Source organism: Otolemur garnettii, unplaced genomic scaffold (genome assembly GCF_000181295.1).
Source record: "Otolemur garnettii isolate 467f Iridium unplaced genomic scaffold, OtoGar3 scaffold00119, whole genome shotgun sequence".
In the NCBI taxonomy this organism is placed as follows: domain Eukaryota; kingdom Metazoa; phylum Chordata; class Mammalia; order Primates; family Galagidae; genus Otolemur; species Otolemur garnettii.
The window spans coordinates 5,011,836-5,030,648 of NW_003852514.1; the positions used below are offsets into that span (position 1 = coordinate 5,011,836).

The window sequence follows — 18,813 nt, forward strand, 5'->3', positions numbered from 1 at the left end:
TTTTTTATTGAATGGTAACTATGTACATTAATGCACTTCTGGGGTACAGTGTGGGGTTTTCACATGCAATCTGAAATACTTCCATCAAACTGGTTCAGTACTTACTTTGTATAAGGTAATACACCAAGACAGAGCCCCCGCTAAACAACGCGCTATAAAGGATCAGCTTTCCCAGAAGCATTGACGTCCTGCTTCCTGGATGCTTACAAACAAAAGATACAAATTTATTGTGAGATTCAGTTTTGTGCCAAGGGCCTTCTCCTCGATTGGGCCCCCCAAGGAAAGACGAGCTAAGGAGGAAGCCTGCAAGGAGGAGAGGCTGACTTCCTCCATTTGCTTGCCATGGCTGGCTGTGGAGCCAACTCGAGCACCCTCCTGAGGGTGGCCCGTGTCCAGGACCCATGCTGTGGGGGCCATGCCGCCTCAGCCGCCCAAGCACAGAGCGCGCATTCAACCCCGCAGTCTTGACAGACAGAGCATGGCCTGTGCCAAGCCCTGCATGGCCAGAAAGCACAACTACTTTGTCTCAGGCCAACTAGTAAACAGGAAGCTTGTCTTTTTGTGGCAATAGCTAGTCTTGTAAGCCCACAACTGGGCTAGAGCAGTGACTGGCTGCTTTCTTTCATATTTTGAAAAACGCCCCACCCCCTGGATGAGGAAACTTTGATTATGACTTTCAGACTGAATGAACAGATGGAGTGGTGCCAGCTCAGTAAATACAATACGCCACATCCACCCTAGCGTTAACTCCTGTCCCCTGAAGGCCTGGGGTGGGGCTGGGAACAGCACATGGGCCTCCATGGAGCCAATTCCCCTCCTTCCTGGTAGCCATTTAATCACTGCTCAGATAGACCAGGCCTTTTTTCTGAAAAGCTACAAAATACCTAGCTTTAAGGACATAGACTTAGGGGGTAGGGCAAGACAGAACAGGGGTCACAATTCAAATGCCCACTAGGCCAGACAGGTCACATAAATAAATGAGAGCAGACACTGACAAAGTGAGGACTAGGTGGCCCAGCCATGGGGGCAGCTTCAACAGGGCTTTGCTAACTGTAGGCATGTGGGCCAAATCTTAATGGATCTTTCAATTTTTTAAGAGGTGCCAGAAATCAGGTTTTTATGTGAAATTGTCCAGATTTTAAATGCTGACAACCAACTAAAAAAAAGGGGGGTGGGGTGGTGGCTAGGCCTGGTGCTTTACACTTGTAATCCCAGAACCCTGGAAGGCCAAGGTGGGAGGATAGCTTGAGACTAGGAGTTTGAAAACAGCCTAGACAACATTTCCAGACCCCCATCTCTACAAAACTGAAAAAAACTTAACCAGGTAGGGTGACATACACCCGTAGTCCCAGCTACCACTGGGAGATAGAGTAACATCCATATCTCGTAAAAAAATAAAAAAATTGTGAATCAAATTCTTTCCATGGGTTTTCAGTTTGTTTTGACCACCAGGTTAACCTAACCCTAGGTAAGATTTAGGTAGATTCCTCTCTTCTCCAAAAACTAAAAGAAATTTTGGACAGGTAGAAATGCTTATTTTAAAGAAAGGAAAAGATGACCTCAGAAGTGTACGTGTCCCCATTTCAAGATTTAACCTTAGATTTTAATTGTGATCCTTTAAAAAAGAAAGACTTAGATGTGACCTAAAAGGCTCTGAGATACTGCAACACAGAAAAACTGAGAATAATGTTAGTTCCTCTGCTGGCTGGGCCTGTGGAGCTGGGTACACACATTCTTTTCCCCATTTGCTTCTCCACTTTCCAGGACACAGATAGGAACAACTGTCTACCTATCATTTCTGAAACCCAGAAGGTAAATAAATCCATACAAATCCTTTGGAGAAAGTTCCTCATGTGGATATTCTTTCTGAGAACCAATAATTAAACATACCTTTGGGTCAGGCTAAAGTTGACCAGTTTTATAGCGAAATAACATTCAATCCAGGTTTATATATATTAAGGGCTTTGATCAATTTAGCAAATTAGGGAGAGTGAAATTTTAGATCATCTTTGTATTATCTATTTATATACTATTTTGTTTAATTAAGAAAAAGCTATTGAAACGCCAATGAATGCACAGCAATTGCCCTGAGCCTGTCAGCAGGTACTATATAACATGTAAGAGTATCAAAGTTGAGTGCAAAGCCAGTTACAGTAATTTGACCTGAGAAAAGCCATTTAGTTCTCATAATGAAAATGGTCAGAGTATCTCCAAAGAATGTATTAGTCAGATCTTGCTTAATTTGAAGCAGAGCTCAATAGGGTGGGGCATATAGATTAAGTTATGAAGAACTTCCCACAGTGTTACTGCTTATAAAGCCAGCTTAAGACCCAGGGAAAAAATACATCCTGAAACAACACAAAAAACACCCGTCCCATCTTTCATGTGAATATAAAGCCACAAGCAAACACTAAAGACCAGGAGAAACTCATGACTATTTAGGGAGTGACTTTCATCTACAGTCTAACCTGAGAATACCCTGGGGGGGGGGGTGTTTCTAATGGGGAACTTGACCCTGAAACATTCATTCCATTACCTTTTGCCACCTCATGGCACAACTGTTTTGAAAATCATCAAAGGAAAGTTGTCCTGCAAATAAGAAAAGATTTTACATTAAAATTATGTTTCCAAACCCAATTCTCCCCAGTTTCTAATGTCAACAGAAAAGAAGCCAAACTCTGTAAAATAATTTAAAGAAGTTTACTTTGAGCCAAAGTTGACAACCTGGAGCCACACCCAGGAAGCTTGGGCAAACAGACTTACTGTGGTTGGATAAGACTTTGGTTTTACATATTTCAGGAAGGAAAACTGTAAATCGATGCATGGAAGACATACATTGGTTTGGCTCAAAAAGGTAGGACATCTCAAAGCAGGGTCTTACATGTTATGGGGGGCTTAAAGACTCTTTGATTAGTAATTGGTTACAGAAATGAAGCTTTATCTAACGTTTGGAATGTTATAAGTTAAGGAAGTCTGTGAATCAGAGACAAGTCAATGGATACCCACCTAGATGTGCTGAGTAAATTGAGGACTTGCAGATATGGATTAAGCTTTGCCTTGTATAGTCATACGCCTGTTAATGAGTTACAAAGGATACCTCCAAAAAGGGAAGGAGATAGGATGAGGCACATCTGACCTCTAGTCTCTTGGCTAGCAACTCAGTTTTAGGATCTCCCCTTGGCCAAGATGAATTTACATCTTTTCATTAATTTCATATAGACAAGATTTATTAACAATCCAAGCTCTGGCACTTGAACAAGAAGTTAAATTTAAAACTCTAAAACAAGCTTTGACTATGAAGGGCCTTACTTTTTCCCTCCTTTCTCTTCTGCCAAATTAGGAACTAAAACCAAAGTCTCTGGCTTCCTGTCTGATACCATGTACCTTTTGTTGAAGCAACCAGAAAACCAGTGTGGGCAGGTACACAGGCAGGTGCTCTGACCGCAGGGCAAACGTAGGCGAATTAGCAGGAGGTGGTACCCACAGAAATATGCTGCCAGCAAGGTAAGCTCTAAGGGTATACTATGAACTAAAAACAGCTTTTCAGGGTTAAAAAGAACCAATGGTATAGTAAACTTATACATGGCCTTTATTAACACTGAAAATGCCTAACACTTCATCTCTTACTATTATGTACCTATTATTATTCTAAGCACCTTCCATAAAATAATTTAATCTTCATAATAACCGCATGAAATATGAACCCACATTTTACAGATGAGCAAATTGAGGCACAGAGAGTTTACATAACATGCTTGAAGTCACAGAAAGTCTGGCTCCTGGGTCTGTGTTCTCAACCACCACACACTACACTGACTTTAAGATATCTGATTACAGAAATATTATAAATATGGGGAGGAAGTTTCCGAATTCATATATGTATTTATACACACACACACACACACACACACAAACATATATACATATAAATAAATAAAATATATTCTTTTTTAAAAAATCTTTTGATAACTTTGGTATCAAAGAATTTGTTTTATTTTTGAGACAGAGTCTTGTTCTGTCACTCAGGCTAGAGAATACAGTGGTGTCATCACTCCTCACTTGAACCTCTAATTCCTGGGCTCAGGCAATACTCTTGCCTCAGTCTCCCAAGTGGCTGGCACTATAGGTACCCACTACCACACCCAGGTAATTTTTTTATCTTAAATAGAGATGGGTTCTCCCTCTTGCTCAGGCTGATCTTGCACTTCTGAGTTCAAGTGATCCTCCTGCCTTGGCCTCCCTGAGTGCTAGGATTACAGGTGTGAGCCACTATACTTGGCCAAAAACAAATCCTTAATATTCATTGTAAAAGGCCTTGCCAACCATACCTTTCCAACTTTTTTCAAGGCAAGGTAAGGTACACTCTTGTATCTTTATTCCTTTTATTTAGCAAATGATTCCTGAGGGCCTGCTCTGATCAGACAGTGACAACATAAAAATACTATGAAGATATATTCTCTTTGGTCCTGAGGGGAATACAGACAATTAAAAAATTATAACATAGATAGGGTCAGCATGTACAACTGCACTATTGTGCTCTGCCTAGGAAGGCATCACTCACGGTGGAAATGTCATAGATTTGTATCTTTACCACAACAGTTTGCCAATAGTTGGAAGGACTATAAAGTATCTTGAAGGGCAGGGGAGTCTTTTTCTACTTTGCACAAAGGCGTCTGTGGGCTAGCAGCAGCAACCTAGATATGAGCACCAACAGAGGAAGTTAACAGCCAGGAAGTGGTTGGCCATGCTGGAGGGGCTCGGCAAAGGTTTCACAGAGGATGTTTACTTTGAACAGAGAAGGTGAAGGAGTGGAGAAGGGCTCCAGCTCAGGGTAAATGACTAGTGAAGGCAGAGCAGGCAGAAAGGAGAACTGCAGAAGGGGAAGGCACTGGAGGGGAGCCACAGGGAACAGGTCTGGAAATGGGGGTGGGGAAGTGGTTACTGCTAAGAAAGGCCCTCAACCCTGATCTGTTGGGCTCTATTTTGCAGGCAAGGGGCTACAGAAGAATGTCTCTGGGCCTGAGGTCTGGACAGATGGGGAGAAAAGACAATGCAGCAGGACCAGCCAGGAGACTTCTGTGGCAGACACCAAAGCTGAGCTAGTAAGAGTAGTTAATTTCTTAAAATACTTAGGATAGTTCTTATTTATTTACTAATTTATACACTAGCACATTCCAAAAAGGATGAGGGCCAACACTTTACATAATAAAGTGACTATAACCAAGTCAAGTTAGAGTGTACTGTAAAATAACTAAAAGAGTATAATTGGAATGTTCCTAACAGAAATAAATGATAAAGTTCTAACAGAAATAAACTGGGACACCCCCCAGTTACCCTGATTTGAATAATTCACACTGAATGCCTGTATCAAAACCTCACATGGACCTTGTAAAGATATACAACTATTATGTACCCATAACAATTAAATTTTTTTAAAGATATATACTTTAAAAAAGAAAATAGATGAGGAAATGAAGATATGAGAAATAATTGTAAGAAAAGAAATAAAGCCAAGATAAAGTTAGAGCACAAAAGTACATACTATCATACACTTAATATTTCAAGGTGGCTACATATAGAGGGTGCCCAAAAAAGTATACGTATTGTAAGGAAAAAAACTGTATTAAAATTGTAATACTCAATATGTACCAATAACATTTGTTATCTTGTATATTATATCTCGAATCTCTTGTAATTGCAGAAGTCAAAGGTGACCTGAGTATTACAATTTTAATATTGTCTTTTCCTTTCTTAAAATGTGTATATATTTTGTTGGCACCTTCTATATTTGGTACTGAACTTCCTATCTGCAAGGGAAGCCTGAGTAGATACAAGGTCCAGAGTACTCAGGAGACAAGGCAAACTCATAGCTGAGAAGGAACATAACAGCTCATTTTTTTCCCAATTTTTGGCTGGGGCAGGGTTTGAACTTGCCACCTCTAGTATACGGGGCTGGCGCCCTACTTCTTGAGCCACAGGTACTGCCCCATGACAGCTCTTAATGCACAGGGAAACACAGAAAGATCTCTCCCCGGAATGCTCAGAAAGGGTTCTCTGCAGTGGCTAATGTCACAAACAATATCTGAAGATTAAAAGCCAAAAAAAAAAAAAGTTCTCAGCTTTCAGATGTCTATTTTTTATAACATCCAATAATGAAAGCCAGAATCACAGTCCCAGAAAAAAATATAAAAAGAATCTTATAGGTAGCAAAAAGAGGACATGACATGACGATCTCTGCCTTCAAGAGAGACTTGACTCAGCCAGCGACTGATCTGGCTACACAAGCCCCTCCATGCCAAAGCAGGATGGGGTGGGAGTGTCAGTAGGGAGGTGGAGGAAAGATCATCCCATGCTTTTTTCTTTCTTTTTAAGAGACAAGGTTTCTATCTTGCCTGGGCCAGAGCACAGTAGCTATTCACAAGCACAGTTATAGGACACGCAACATTGACCTTGTCTTAGCCATCTTCCTTCTTCATCCTCCAGTATCGCTGAGACCGATGTGCATATCACCACAGGGCAGCCCTGCTCCTTTTTAACCAGCTTCAGTTTACCTGCTGTATAAACTATCTTTTGAAGTTTATTTGAAGACAGTATTAAATAGCCCCTTTTTGCAAAAAAAAAAAAATAAAAATAAATTGTTTTTTCAAAAAGGCACTGTAGAGAAATAGATTTTAGGCTACTTTCAGGAGCATCTTAGAACTAAGTTTCTGATAAGAATTGAAAATTCAGGCCACACACTGTGGTTCACACCTGTTATCCTAGCACTCAAGGAGGCTAAGGTCGGTGGAGTGCTTAAGCTCAGCCTAAGCAAGAATGAGATCCCGTCTCTACTAAAAAATAGAAAAAAAAAAAAAATAGCCAGGCATTGTGGCAGGAGGCTGAGGCAAGAGGATCACTTGAACACAAGAGTTTGAGGCTGCTATCAGCTATGATGATGCCACAGCACTCTACCCAGAGAGAGAGTAAGCATCTGTCTCAAAAAGAAAAAAAATTGAAACTTTAAAAATTTGATGTGACATTCTCTACAATAAATCCAAGTTCCATTAGTCTACTATGTAGCCAAGTAAGAGCAGATTTAGTTAACCAATAAATTTATATATTAAATAAATTTAGTTAACCAAGAGGAAAGGGTTGTATCCCATTTGAAAATCAAGGGGCACAAAGTGGAACAAAGTACTGCCCAAGGTCACCCAGCAAAGCAGTCCAGCTTTGCTCTGATACACAAAGGGGTGACTTCAGTCTCCAAAGGCCAGGGTTTATAAAACTTTTTCAAAACTTTTTCAAACCCTCCTAGTGCCCAAATGCAGTCTGTTAAAACAGATGCCTGCAGCACAGGGCTGGAGGCTCCTTCTATCAGCCTCCTCTTGAACTGAGCAGAGGTTTGCAGAAAGCATCACGAGGGGATTACATTAACAGAAGCTGCCAGAGGACTCCAGCCATAGGCAGGACCTGACCCAGGAGTTTGCAAGCAGACAGCAGACTCACTTCAGTGAGGGCTGCATCAGAATTACTAGAAGAAGAGCTAACAACGACAACAAAAAAAAACCAAACAACACACACACAAAAAACATGTCCAGGCCATGCCCAGACCACTTAAGATAGAATCTAGGGGGAGGGAAATGGGCTTTGGTACTTTTTAACCTCAGGTGATCCTAATATGCAGCCACACTTAGGGACCTGTGGACTAATGGGAGCAATGCACACAAAGTAAGCACCCAGCCAAAGTTTGGAAGGCTGGTCAGGTAATCCTGCAGGCTATTATTCCCCGCTCCATGCCACACACTATCTACTCCTACTGCAGCTTGAGAGACCACAACAGACCTCTCTTCTCAGGGATTCTGGCACTGGACAAGAGGCAGATCACCCTACAGAGCCAGGTCAGAAGGTGAGAGCCTCAAGTAGAGATCTGCCAGCCTCCCACATAAACCCCAAGTTTAATAGGAGGTAAGCTCAGGAGACCCTCCTAACAAGGCAATTACCCCAAAACCCAGCTGAGAAAGAAGATGGAATAAACAATAGATCAAAATCTTTGATTTTTAAAAAATTTATAACTGACAAATAATAATTGTATATATTTATAGGCTACAATGTGATGTTTTGATAGGCATCACCCCAATACTTACCATTTTTTTGTGGTGGGAACATTTGAAATTAGTCTTAGCAACTTTGAAATACATAATACATTATTACCAACTACAGTCTTCATGCTGTCCAACAGATCTCAAAACATTACTCCTCCTGTGTAATTGAAGTGTTGCACTCTTTGACCAAAATCTCCCCATCGTCCCTCCAAAATTAATCCTTGATTTTTAAGAAGCATTTCTCTCACATTATAATATTATGTCTTAAAAATTGAGTCTATTTATTTAAGTGATTCTTTTCTCTACACCACTATCCCCAAATTGTTAAAAACCATTGTTTGTATTCTTAATACACCAGAAGCAGCATTGTAGGCAACTGAAGCAGGAACAGGGCCAAAAGCCTATCCAGGAACATAGACTGTGGCATCCTCCTGTAGGCCTCGGGCTTCTTCCTGGAGCAAGGCTTTGCCAGGCACAGCCTATTCATTTCACTTCTTTTCCTCTGGGTATTATACAGCTGGCTCAGCCTGTCCCATATCTGACTGCCTACTATGGGCTAGGCACCATGGAGATTGTTCTATCTAAATGCACTACTCCTATTTCTTATAATGACCATGAAAGATAATTTTCTTTTTCTTTTTTGAGCTACAAAAAGCCTGTAGAAAGGTTCTGAAACTTGCTGTGGTCATGCAGCTATTCCATGGCAGAGCCATTACAGGCATCGATTTTGACCCCAAAAGCCATGGTTTTTCCACTGAGCCACAAAACCCATATTACAGACCATGGATTTCAAAATAATCAACTTGTGTTACAGGTAGTATGTGCTATCCACAAGCCATTCCCATGGGCAGGAAGCAAATCACTACTGCTCTAGTAAACTGTTTTAATCAACATCTCCCCAGGTAATAATTTAAGGAGTCATGGTCAAACAAAAAGATATAAATTCTACTTAGATGATACTAAGAGGACTATCTGTTGAATGGATAGAACTCACTGCTACTAACCACCCTGATCATTTATCATTCCAGCCTTTAAAAAACAAACCATATGCGGGGCATGGGAAGAAATAGTACAGGGAAGTATGCTCAAAAAATTAGAGATTAAAACTTAAGATAGTAAGAATTTAAAATGAAAATGACAGAATAGAGAACAAATAAAACCAAAATGGGCAAAACCCAGAGATTTTAAAAATTGATATTTAAGAGAAAAAGTATGAATGGCCAAAATAAACAGACAAAAGAACACTAAACTTTTTAAAAGAATGAAATGACTTATACATGTATTTAAGAGACAAAAATCTAATAGTAATACAAAAAAACCCGAAAAATATAAAAGCATGCAAGTAAACATGATAAAAATTTAAGAAAGAAAAGTAAAAGCCTAAAAAGTTAAACATTTTTAAAATTAAGCATAAAAATGTTAGTGTGAAATTTTTAACCTGGTTCTGGCTCTGGAGTCTTAGAATAGCTTGAATGCTTCCAGATGAAAAGCTTCAAATAACCTTTTATTCTTAACTCAAGTTAATCATGAGGCAAGTTCTCTGCGCCAGTGGTTTGCCCCCCTTAGTTAAGCTGAAATGAGAATGTTAATAAAAGGTTGTCCAATACCCTTTCTGTCAAAAGTATCTGTTAGTGATCCCAGGGAGACTATGACTACCTGGAGAGGTCCCTGTACCAATACAAAGGGTTAACATTTTTAAAAAGATTAATAAAATGTAAGATAAAGAAAGATACCATCTAGTTTAAGAGAGCACCTGGCTACCACTTCCTTATATGACTTCACAGATTCCACTTAAACCATCTGTAAAATTATACAAAAGAGAAGACAGAAGGTAGAGCTTGCTTTGAACCATAACTTGCAAAAGTGTGGAAGAAATTTCCACTAAGTACAGTGTGAATGAATAAAAACAGAGAAACACACCATGGACACCTGAACCCTGGCTTCTGACAGGGAACAGCACAGCTGGCCAGAAAACATGTGGGGAAAGTGTTCAGCCCTTTGCTCCTCTCCACTCCCAGGTCAAAGTTTCCAGGTTTGTAGCAATCAGGAAGCAGGCTGGGCAGCCTGAGCCCTGACTCCAGAGACATCCCCTCGCCCTCCCCAATCCAGAGTTTTTGTCTACACCATTCACAGACTACAGTGCTATTATACTAAGTACAACCTAACAGTAAGTAGAGGCAGGACTGGCAGTGGTACAAGGACAAATTCACTAGAAGACATAAAATAACAGAGAAAAACATCAATGTGCCAATTGGTTGTACAAATACACTCCCTCAAAGAACCAGGTATGGTGGGAATAAAGAAGGGAAGGGAAGAAATTCAGATGAGGAGAAATTTCAAGGAAACTTGAAAAATAGAATTAAAATGGTAGAAAAGCTGAATTCTTAATGAGGAAGTCATATTCAAGAAGTTTCCTCACAATGCAGAATGAAAGAACAAAAACATGAAAATGAAAGTGAGAAAATGACAAGTGGAGATTGGGAAAATACCCAACAGAGCACAGTGATTGCTGATAAGAAGCTAGAGTGAATGGAAGATGAGATAAAACAAAAATTATACTAGAAGAAAATCTGACAGTTGAAAAAAAGACAAAAATGCAGACCATGTTCCACTTCCATTCATCAATACTTCCTGACAAAATTTTACATTACCAGTTTCCCAAAAGGTATACCTACAAAGGATTATATGCACACATACTAGAGTAGCCTTAGATTTCTCTGTAACAATGAATTTCCAAAGACAATAGAATAATAACTATAAATTCACCAGGAGCAAAGGGTGTGACCCAAAAACTCAGGAAATTATAAGTTTGGAAAAAACTCAAGGTATTATATAATCTACCCAGACTTCCTGAAAATATTAGTTGAAAATATATTACAATTTATCGAAATATAAATCCAAATTCTCTAGAAACAATGGTTTATTTGGACTGATAGCACGCTCAGAGACCAATTGAATAAATTAGATTTAAATATTGTTTAAATGGTTATAAAATAAATGAAAACGTCTAATTTTTTTTTTACAGTTTTTGGCTGGGGCTGGATTTGAACCTGCCACCTCTGGCATATGGGGCCGGCGTCCCACTACTTTGAGCCACAGGCACCGCCCCTAGTACTTTTTTTTAAAGTACACAATATTTAAATTTATAATACAACCTAATTCTGTTTGCAGACAAGAAAAAACCAAAAATAAAATAATACAGCATAAAATTTAAGATATTTAGTAAATACAAAACATGAGTAAAAGAGAGAAGTAAAATCAGGCTGAAGGTATCATTCATCAAAACTAAGGTAAAAGTAGTATCTGTTGTCTTAATGTTGATAGAGAAATTCATAGAATTAAAAGCATGATGCAATTTATTAAAGGAAATAAAAGCTAAGAAATCTAAGCAACAGGAACAATATATCAATTAAAATAATAAATGTAAAAGTTTCCAACTCTGATATCATAGTAGGTAGACTCCAAAGAGGGCCCTAGTGAACCATACCTCCTAATATTTACATCCTGCCACAGTGGATCTGGGCTGGCCCTTCAACAAACAGAAAGGCAGAATTGATGCTGTGACAGTACATGTCTCTGCTTAAAAAAGGCCTGGCAGTTTCCTCACTGGCACTCTGAAGCTGCCATATAAGAAGTAAGGTTACCCTGCTAGAGAGTCCCTGCTGCATGAAGAGACCATGTAAGAGGCCAGTTGGTGAGGGACGGGGCCAAGAATAGATAGGACATAGATAGGTAAGTAGGTAGACCCAAGACAGGGAAGGGCCTCGGAAGGGCCTCATTTAACTGAGTGAGAAAGTCCCTCGAAACAAACTTTTGGGGAGGCGGAGCATGATGGCAGACAGGAAGGACGTTTAGCGAGCCTTCCTAGAGCAAAAGGGCAGAAGGAGAGGGCTGGATCAGTCCCGGTGTGGACTATTGACATACAGGGGTGGTTCGGAGTGTGGAGGTGGACAGCTGGATTTGCCCGGAGCTACAGAGAACTAACACACTTGGGCAAGTTTCTGCCACCAAGACCAGGCTCCAGCAGCAAGTTCCCAGAAAAAAATTCTGGCAGTTTGCGGCTCTTCGGGAGGCAAGGTGGTGCTCTCCCCTGCGGAATTTGGTGGCCAAACTGGAGTGCTGGCTAGAGCGGCTCTACCACGGGGCGACCAGTGAAGCATCCATAGGGGAAAAGTTCCCAGACGGGGGAGCCATAGCAGGAAAGGGTACCAGTAGCTTGTATGAGCATACATCTTGCTGGGCACCTGCAGGGAGCAGATCTTTACTCATGTCAGGCTCAGGAACTCTGAAAAGATTGGAGAAGTGGGCACTCCCAAGTGGAATTTGGGGGCCAGTTTGGGGTGCTGTCTGGAGTGATCCTACTGCCGTTTGGCAGTGGGTGAAACATCTGTGGAGGGGATGGGGGTGGGGATTCCCGGTCAGGGATGCAAAAATTGTGGAGAACAGCACTAGAAGCCTGTGTGGGCGGGCCTCTTGCTGGGGGCCTAAGGAGCGGTGGTCTGAGTTCCCCCTGCAGGGAGCGGTCCTTCACTTGGGACAGGCCCAGGGACCCCTGCTCTCTATGGCAATAGTTGCAGGGATAATCTGTGAGACCTGTCTCTGAAGAATTGTCAAGAACTGTGGAATCCCACATCTGTGGGGCTTGAGTGCTGAGGTGAATGGGGGACCACAAGGAACAAATAAGCTGGCAAACTGCTCTAAGCCTGGGAACCAGAGAGTTAACGGCGGTGTTGTTTGTCCCCAAAATTCACAGGCCACCTGGTGTCCAGGAAGTATATTGCAGCATAAATATATTACTACAAAAATTGAATCCCTACGTCATATGTATGTGTATATAAATTTTTTTTGGTTGTTGTTGCTTTTTTCTCTTCTTTTTAATTTAGCTTATATTATGTTTTTTTCACCCTCTCTTCTTTCCTTCCTCAATTGGTTGCTGAGATTGCTTACATCAGGCTATCTTAGCATTTTTTTTATTTCTTTTATCTTGTTTCAATGTGCTTCGCTTTTTGCTAAGTTGTATGGTTAGATGTCTCCTATCTTCCACTTTGCCATTCGACAAAAGCAAGGAATTCTGTATTTTTTTTTTTTTATTTGAGACAGTCTCAAGCTGTCAGAGTGCCATGGCACAGCTCACAGCAACCTCAAACTTTTGGACCTAAGCGATTCTCTTGCCTCAGCTTCCCAAGTAGCTGGGACTACAGGTGTCTGCCACAATGCCCAGCTATTTTTGTTGCAGTTGCCACTGTAGCTTTAGCTGGCCAGGGCCAGGTTCGAACCTGCCACCCTCTGTATATGGGGCCAGTGCCCTACCCACTGAGCCACAGGCAATGCACAACTTCTGTATTTTTTTAATTTTTTTTTTTTTTGGTTGCAGAATTTTAGCTTGAATTATTCTTTCACCCTAGTACACTCTACTGCCTTCTCTCAGTTGATAGAGACTCTTCTACTCATCTCATCTTTCCCACATAAAGTGCTTCAGCATCACTAAGATATTCCCCCCACTCCATTTCTTGTTTTTTCTTTCTCGTTTTCTTGGTTTGTTGCCTTTCTTCATTCTTTCTTTATCCCTCTTTCCTGCCTCCCCTTAATCTGATTCAACGATACGTTTAACTTTCCTTTACCTATGCTTATATATACATATGTATTTTTTCATTTTTCTTTTCTTTTCTTTTTTTGGCCAGGGCCGGGTTGAACCCACCACCTCCAGTATATGGAACCAGTGCCCTACTCCTTTAAGCCACAGGCACTGCCCTCTTTCCACCTTTGCTTTGCTGAAGGTGGGTGTGACACAGCCGTGGTCTGGCAGGGGCAGCCTGGCTCAAAGAGGCCAGGAGGACTTTCTACTCTTGGCCCCAGGAAGAGAGTAATAGGAAGATCACACTACAAGATTTTTCTATTTTTCTTTTTCTTTTTTTCTTTTCTTCCTTATTCAATTTTTTCTTCTTGGTTTTTATGTTTGGTCTTCCAAAAATAGGAAACTTCTCTTCCTATTTTTTGGCAGAGGAAGAGTCTGGCTGTGGACAGACAAGTAAGGAGTGCCTAATTTTGAGGAACCCACCCAGCTCAGCTCCTCACAACCCTTGAGCAACAGGCATGGCCTCAGCACCGTGCTGAACAGCATCTCTTCCATCACTCTCATCCTCCCTTCCGATCCTCCATCTCGCCTGTTCTTCAGTTTTCTTCTATTAGTCCCCCTTTTTTTGCTTTTCCCTTCCTTTTCTTTCTTTTGCTTTTCTCCTACTCCCCCCCCTTTTTTTATTTTTATTTTCTCTCTTTTCTCCTTTACTCTTGCTTCCTTTGCTTGCTGTAACCCTTCTCTGCTTTCTGACCCCATACCAAGAGGCTTCTTCCTCACCTAAAATCTGAGACAAGGTAACCTGAAGCAAATGATGAAGTGAGAAGGGAAAAGGTGCACAAGGACGTGAACAAGAAGAAAGCACACATGAGGAGGAACCAAAAGAAAAAGTCAGGCATCATGAATAACCATCAAAGCAACTCCTCCAAGGGATCGTGAGGCAATTTTTAAAGAAGACTCCTCCTATAAAGAATTAATGGATTTGATAGAAAAGGAATTTAAAATATGGATGATTAAGACAATAAAGGGATTGGAAAAGAAAATGGAAAGACAGAACCAAAAGTCAGACAAGAGATATGTAGAATATAGAAAAGATATGGATGAGCGTAAAGAAATGAAGAAGACAATCAGGAAATTTAAAGAAGCAGTAGAAAGTATCAAAAATAGACCATGGAGAAGAAAGAACATCAGCTTAGAGGATAAAGTCTTTGAGTTAACACAGATAGTAACAGAAGAGAAGAGAGAGAGCAGAGCAGACACTTAGAGAACTATGAGATGCCATGAAGCATTCAAACATACGGATAATAGGAATCCCTGAGGGGGAAGAAGATTGTCCCAAATGTATGGAAGCCCCGCTGGAGACTATTATAAATGAAAACATCCAAAGTTTTACTAAAGATCCTGACACACCGCTTTCAGAGGTCAACTCAACTCTAATAGAACCTTTCCAAGACACATTGTAATGGACCTGTCCAAAGTCAAGATGAAGGAGAAAATCCTCCAAGCAGCTAGGAATAAACGCCAACTGACCTACAAGGGCAATTAGGTAGTAGGTTGACAGCAGATTTTTCAACTGAAATCTTCCAAGCCAGGAGAACATGGTCATCCACCTTCAACATTCTTAAACAAAATAATTTTCAGCCTAGAATCCTGTATCCTGCCAAACTTAGCTTCAAAATTGAAGAAGAAATCAAATTGTTTGCAGATATACAAGCACTGAAGAAATTCATCACAACAAGACCAGCGCTACAGGAAATACTTAGACCTATTCTCAATACTTAACACCACAACAGACCACCACCAAAGCAAACACCTAAAAGCCAAAGGCCAGAATTCAGCTTTCACAATGACACAAAGGATTAAACTATACAACAAACTACCTCACAATAAGATGAACAGAATTCTACCACAACTATTGATACTTTCAATAAATGTCAATGGATTGAATTCCCCACTAAAGAGGCACAGGCTGGCTGACTGGATGAAAAAACACAAGCCAATATGCCATCTTCAGGAGACATACCTAGCCCTGAAGGACAAATCAATACTCAGGGTTAAGGAATGGAAAACAGTATATTAAGCAAATGGAAATCAGAAGAAAGGAGGGGTTACAATCTTATTCTCAGATACAAGTGGATTCAAAGCAACTTTAGTTAAGAAAGACAAAGATGGACACTTCATACTGGTCAAAGGAACAATACAATAAGAAGACATCTCAATACTAAACATTTACGCACTTAACTTAAATGCTCTCAGATTTATGAAACAGACCTTGAGGGGTCTGAGCAATATGATATCCCATAACACCTTAATAGTTGGGGACTTCAACACCCCTCTGACAGAATTGGACAGATCCTCTAAACTGAAACTAAACAAGGATACAAAGGACTTAAATGTGACCCTAGATCAAATGAGATTAATAGACATATACAGAACACACCATCCCAAAGTAAAAGAATATATTTTTTTCTCATCAGCTCATGGCACATACTTCAAAATAGATCACATCCTAGGATACAAATCAAACCTCAGCAAAATTAAAGGAATAGAAATTATACTATGTCTCTTCTCAGACCACAAGGCCATAATGGTGAGACTCAACTCCAACAAAATTGTTCATCCCCACACAAAGTCTTAGAAACTAAACAACCATATGCTGAATGATAGTTAGGTTCAGAAAGAGATTAAAGAGGAATGTGTTAATTTCCTCAAACACAACAACAATGAAGAAGACACAAGTTATCAAAACCTCTGGGATACAGCTAAAGCAGTCCTGAGAGGAAAATTTATCACACTAGATGCCTATCTTCGAAAAACAGAACGTGAACACATCAACAAACTTACAAACCACCTTATGGAATTGGAAAAAGAAGAACAATCTAACCCTAAACCAAAAAGACAAAAAGAAATAACCAAAATTTAAAAAGAAATAGCCAAAATTAAATCAGAGATTAATGAAACCAAAAACAAAAACAATCATTCAAAAAATTAACAAAACAAAAAGTTGGTTTTTTTAAAAAGTAAATAAAATAAACCCTTAGCCAGACTTACTAGAAACAGAAAAGTAAAATTTCTAGTGACCTCAATCAGGAATGATAAAGGAGAAATAACCAGAGATGCCACAGAGATACAAGAGATTATCTCTGAATACTACAAGAAACTACACGCCCAGAAATTTTCCAATGTAGAGGAAATGGATCAATATATAGAATCACACCCTCTCCCTAGACTTAATCAAGATGAAATTGACCTTCTGAACAAACCAATTTCAAGCACTGAGATCAAAGAAACAATAAAAAAATCTCCCAATGAAAAAATGCCCTGGTCCAGATGGCTTCACACCAGAATTCTATCAAACCTTCAAAGAAGAGCTTGTACCCATAGTGCAGAAATTATTCCAAAACACTGAGGAGGAAGGATTCTTCCCCAACACGTTCTATGAAGCAAACATCACCCTGATACAAAAACCAGAAAAAGACTCAACTAAAAAGGAGAACTACAGATCAATTTCACTAATGAATATAGATGCAAAAATTCTCAATAAAATCCTAGTGAATAGATTATAGCTTATCATTAAAAAAGTCATACATCAAAAAAAAGAAAGAAAAAAAAAAGAAGTCATACATCATGATCAAGTAGGTTTCATCCCAGGGAAGCAAGGCCGGTTTAACATATACAAGTCAGCTCGGCGCCTGTGGCTCAAGTGGCTAAGGCGCCAGCCGCATACACCTAAGGTGGCAGGTTCGAATCCCCAGCCCGGGCCTGCCAAACAACAATGATGACTGCAACCAAAAAATGGCCAGGTGTTGTGGTGGGCGCCTGTAGTCCCAGCTACTTGGGAGGCTGAGGCAGGAGACTCGCTTGAGCCCAGGAGTTGGAGGTTGCTGTGAGCTGTGATGCCATAGCACTCTACCCAGGGGGATAGCTTGAGGCGCCGTGTAAAAAAAAAAACAAACCAAAACATACACAAGTCCATAAACATAATTCACCATATCAACAGGAGCAAAAACAAAGACCATATGATCCTCTCAACAGATACAAAAAAAGCATTTAATAAAATTCAACATCCTTTCCTAATTAGAATGTTGAAGAATACAGGCACTGGCGGCACATTCCTTAAACTGATCGAAGCCATCTATGACAAACCCATAGCTAATATTATACTGAATGGAGTAAAACTGAAAGCTTTTCCTCTCAGGACTGGAATAAGACAAGGGTGCAATGCTGAAAGTTCTAGCCAATACAATGTGGCAAGAAAAGGAAATTAAATGCATCCAAATGGGGGCAGAGGAAGTGAAGCTCTCCCTCTTTGCCAATGATATGACCTTATAGAGAACCCCAAAGATATGGGTTTGCCAAAGATATGACCTTAGAGAACCCCAAAGACTCAACCATAAGACTCTTGGAAGTAATCAAAAAACACAGTAATGTCTCAGGATATAAAATGAATGTCTACAAATCAGTAGCCTTTGCCAGTAACAGCCAAGTTGTAAAGCTAATCAAGGACACAATTCCCTTCATAGTAGCTTCAAAAAACCCCCAAATACCTAAGAATATACATAACAAAAGAGGTGAAGGAATTCTATAAAAAAAATAATGAAACCCTAAGAAAAGAAATAGCAGAAGTTATTAACAAATGAAAGAACATATCATGCTCATGGATGGGAAGAATCAAGATTGTTAAAATGTCTATACTTCCCAAAGCAATATATAGCTTCAATGCAATCCCCATTAAAATACCAACAACATGGGCGGCACCTGTGGTTAAGTGGGTAGGGCACCAATGCTGTATACCAAGGGTGGTGGGTTCAAACCTGGCCCCAGCCAAACTGCAACAAAAAATAGCCAGGCACCTATAGCCCCAGCTACTCAAGAGGCTGAGGCAAGAGAATCACTTAAACCCAGGAGTTGGAGGTTGCTGTGAGCTGTAATGCCCAGCACTCTACCAAGGACAATAAAGTGAGACTCTGTCTCCAAAAAAAATACCAACAACATACTTTCAAGATTTGGAATAAATAATTATCCGTTTTGTATGGAACCAGAAAAAATCCTGTATAGCCAAGGCAATTCTTAGTAATACAAACAAAGTCAGGAGCATCACCCTACCAGACTACAAGGCCATAGTGATCAAAATAGCATGATAGTGGCACAAAAATA

At 40.2% G+C, this 18,813-nt stretch overlaps 1 protein-coding gene across 3 annotated transcripts in view; it reads right to left on the reverse strand.

Moving 5' to 3' along the window:
- The window catches only part of LOC100950334 (cytochrome c oxidase assembly factor 1 homolog), a 91,845-nt gene that overhangs the window by 8,713 nt on the left and 64,319 nt on the right, over positions 1 to 18,813 (reverse strand). The window contains exons 1-3 of one of the 3 annotated variants that reach the window (XM_023517731.1): positions 10,002 to 10,020; positions 2,537 to 2,589; positions 106 to 202 (exon numbers count right to left, since the gene is read on the reverse strand). In XM_023517731.1, the coding sequence (XP_023373499.1) occupies positions 106 to 202; positions 2,537 to 2,551 (112 nt within the window). In that variant the 5' untranslated portion in view covers positions 2,552 to 2,589; positions 10,002 to 10,020. Of the gene's footprint in view, positions 1 to 105; positions 203 to 727; positions 892 to 2,536; positions 2,590 to 10,001; positions 10,021 to 18,813 lie in introns of those variants that run through there. The other 2 variants (XM_003797552.3, XM_023517732.1) reach the window with 2 other exon arrangements.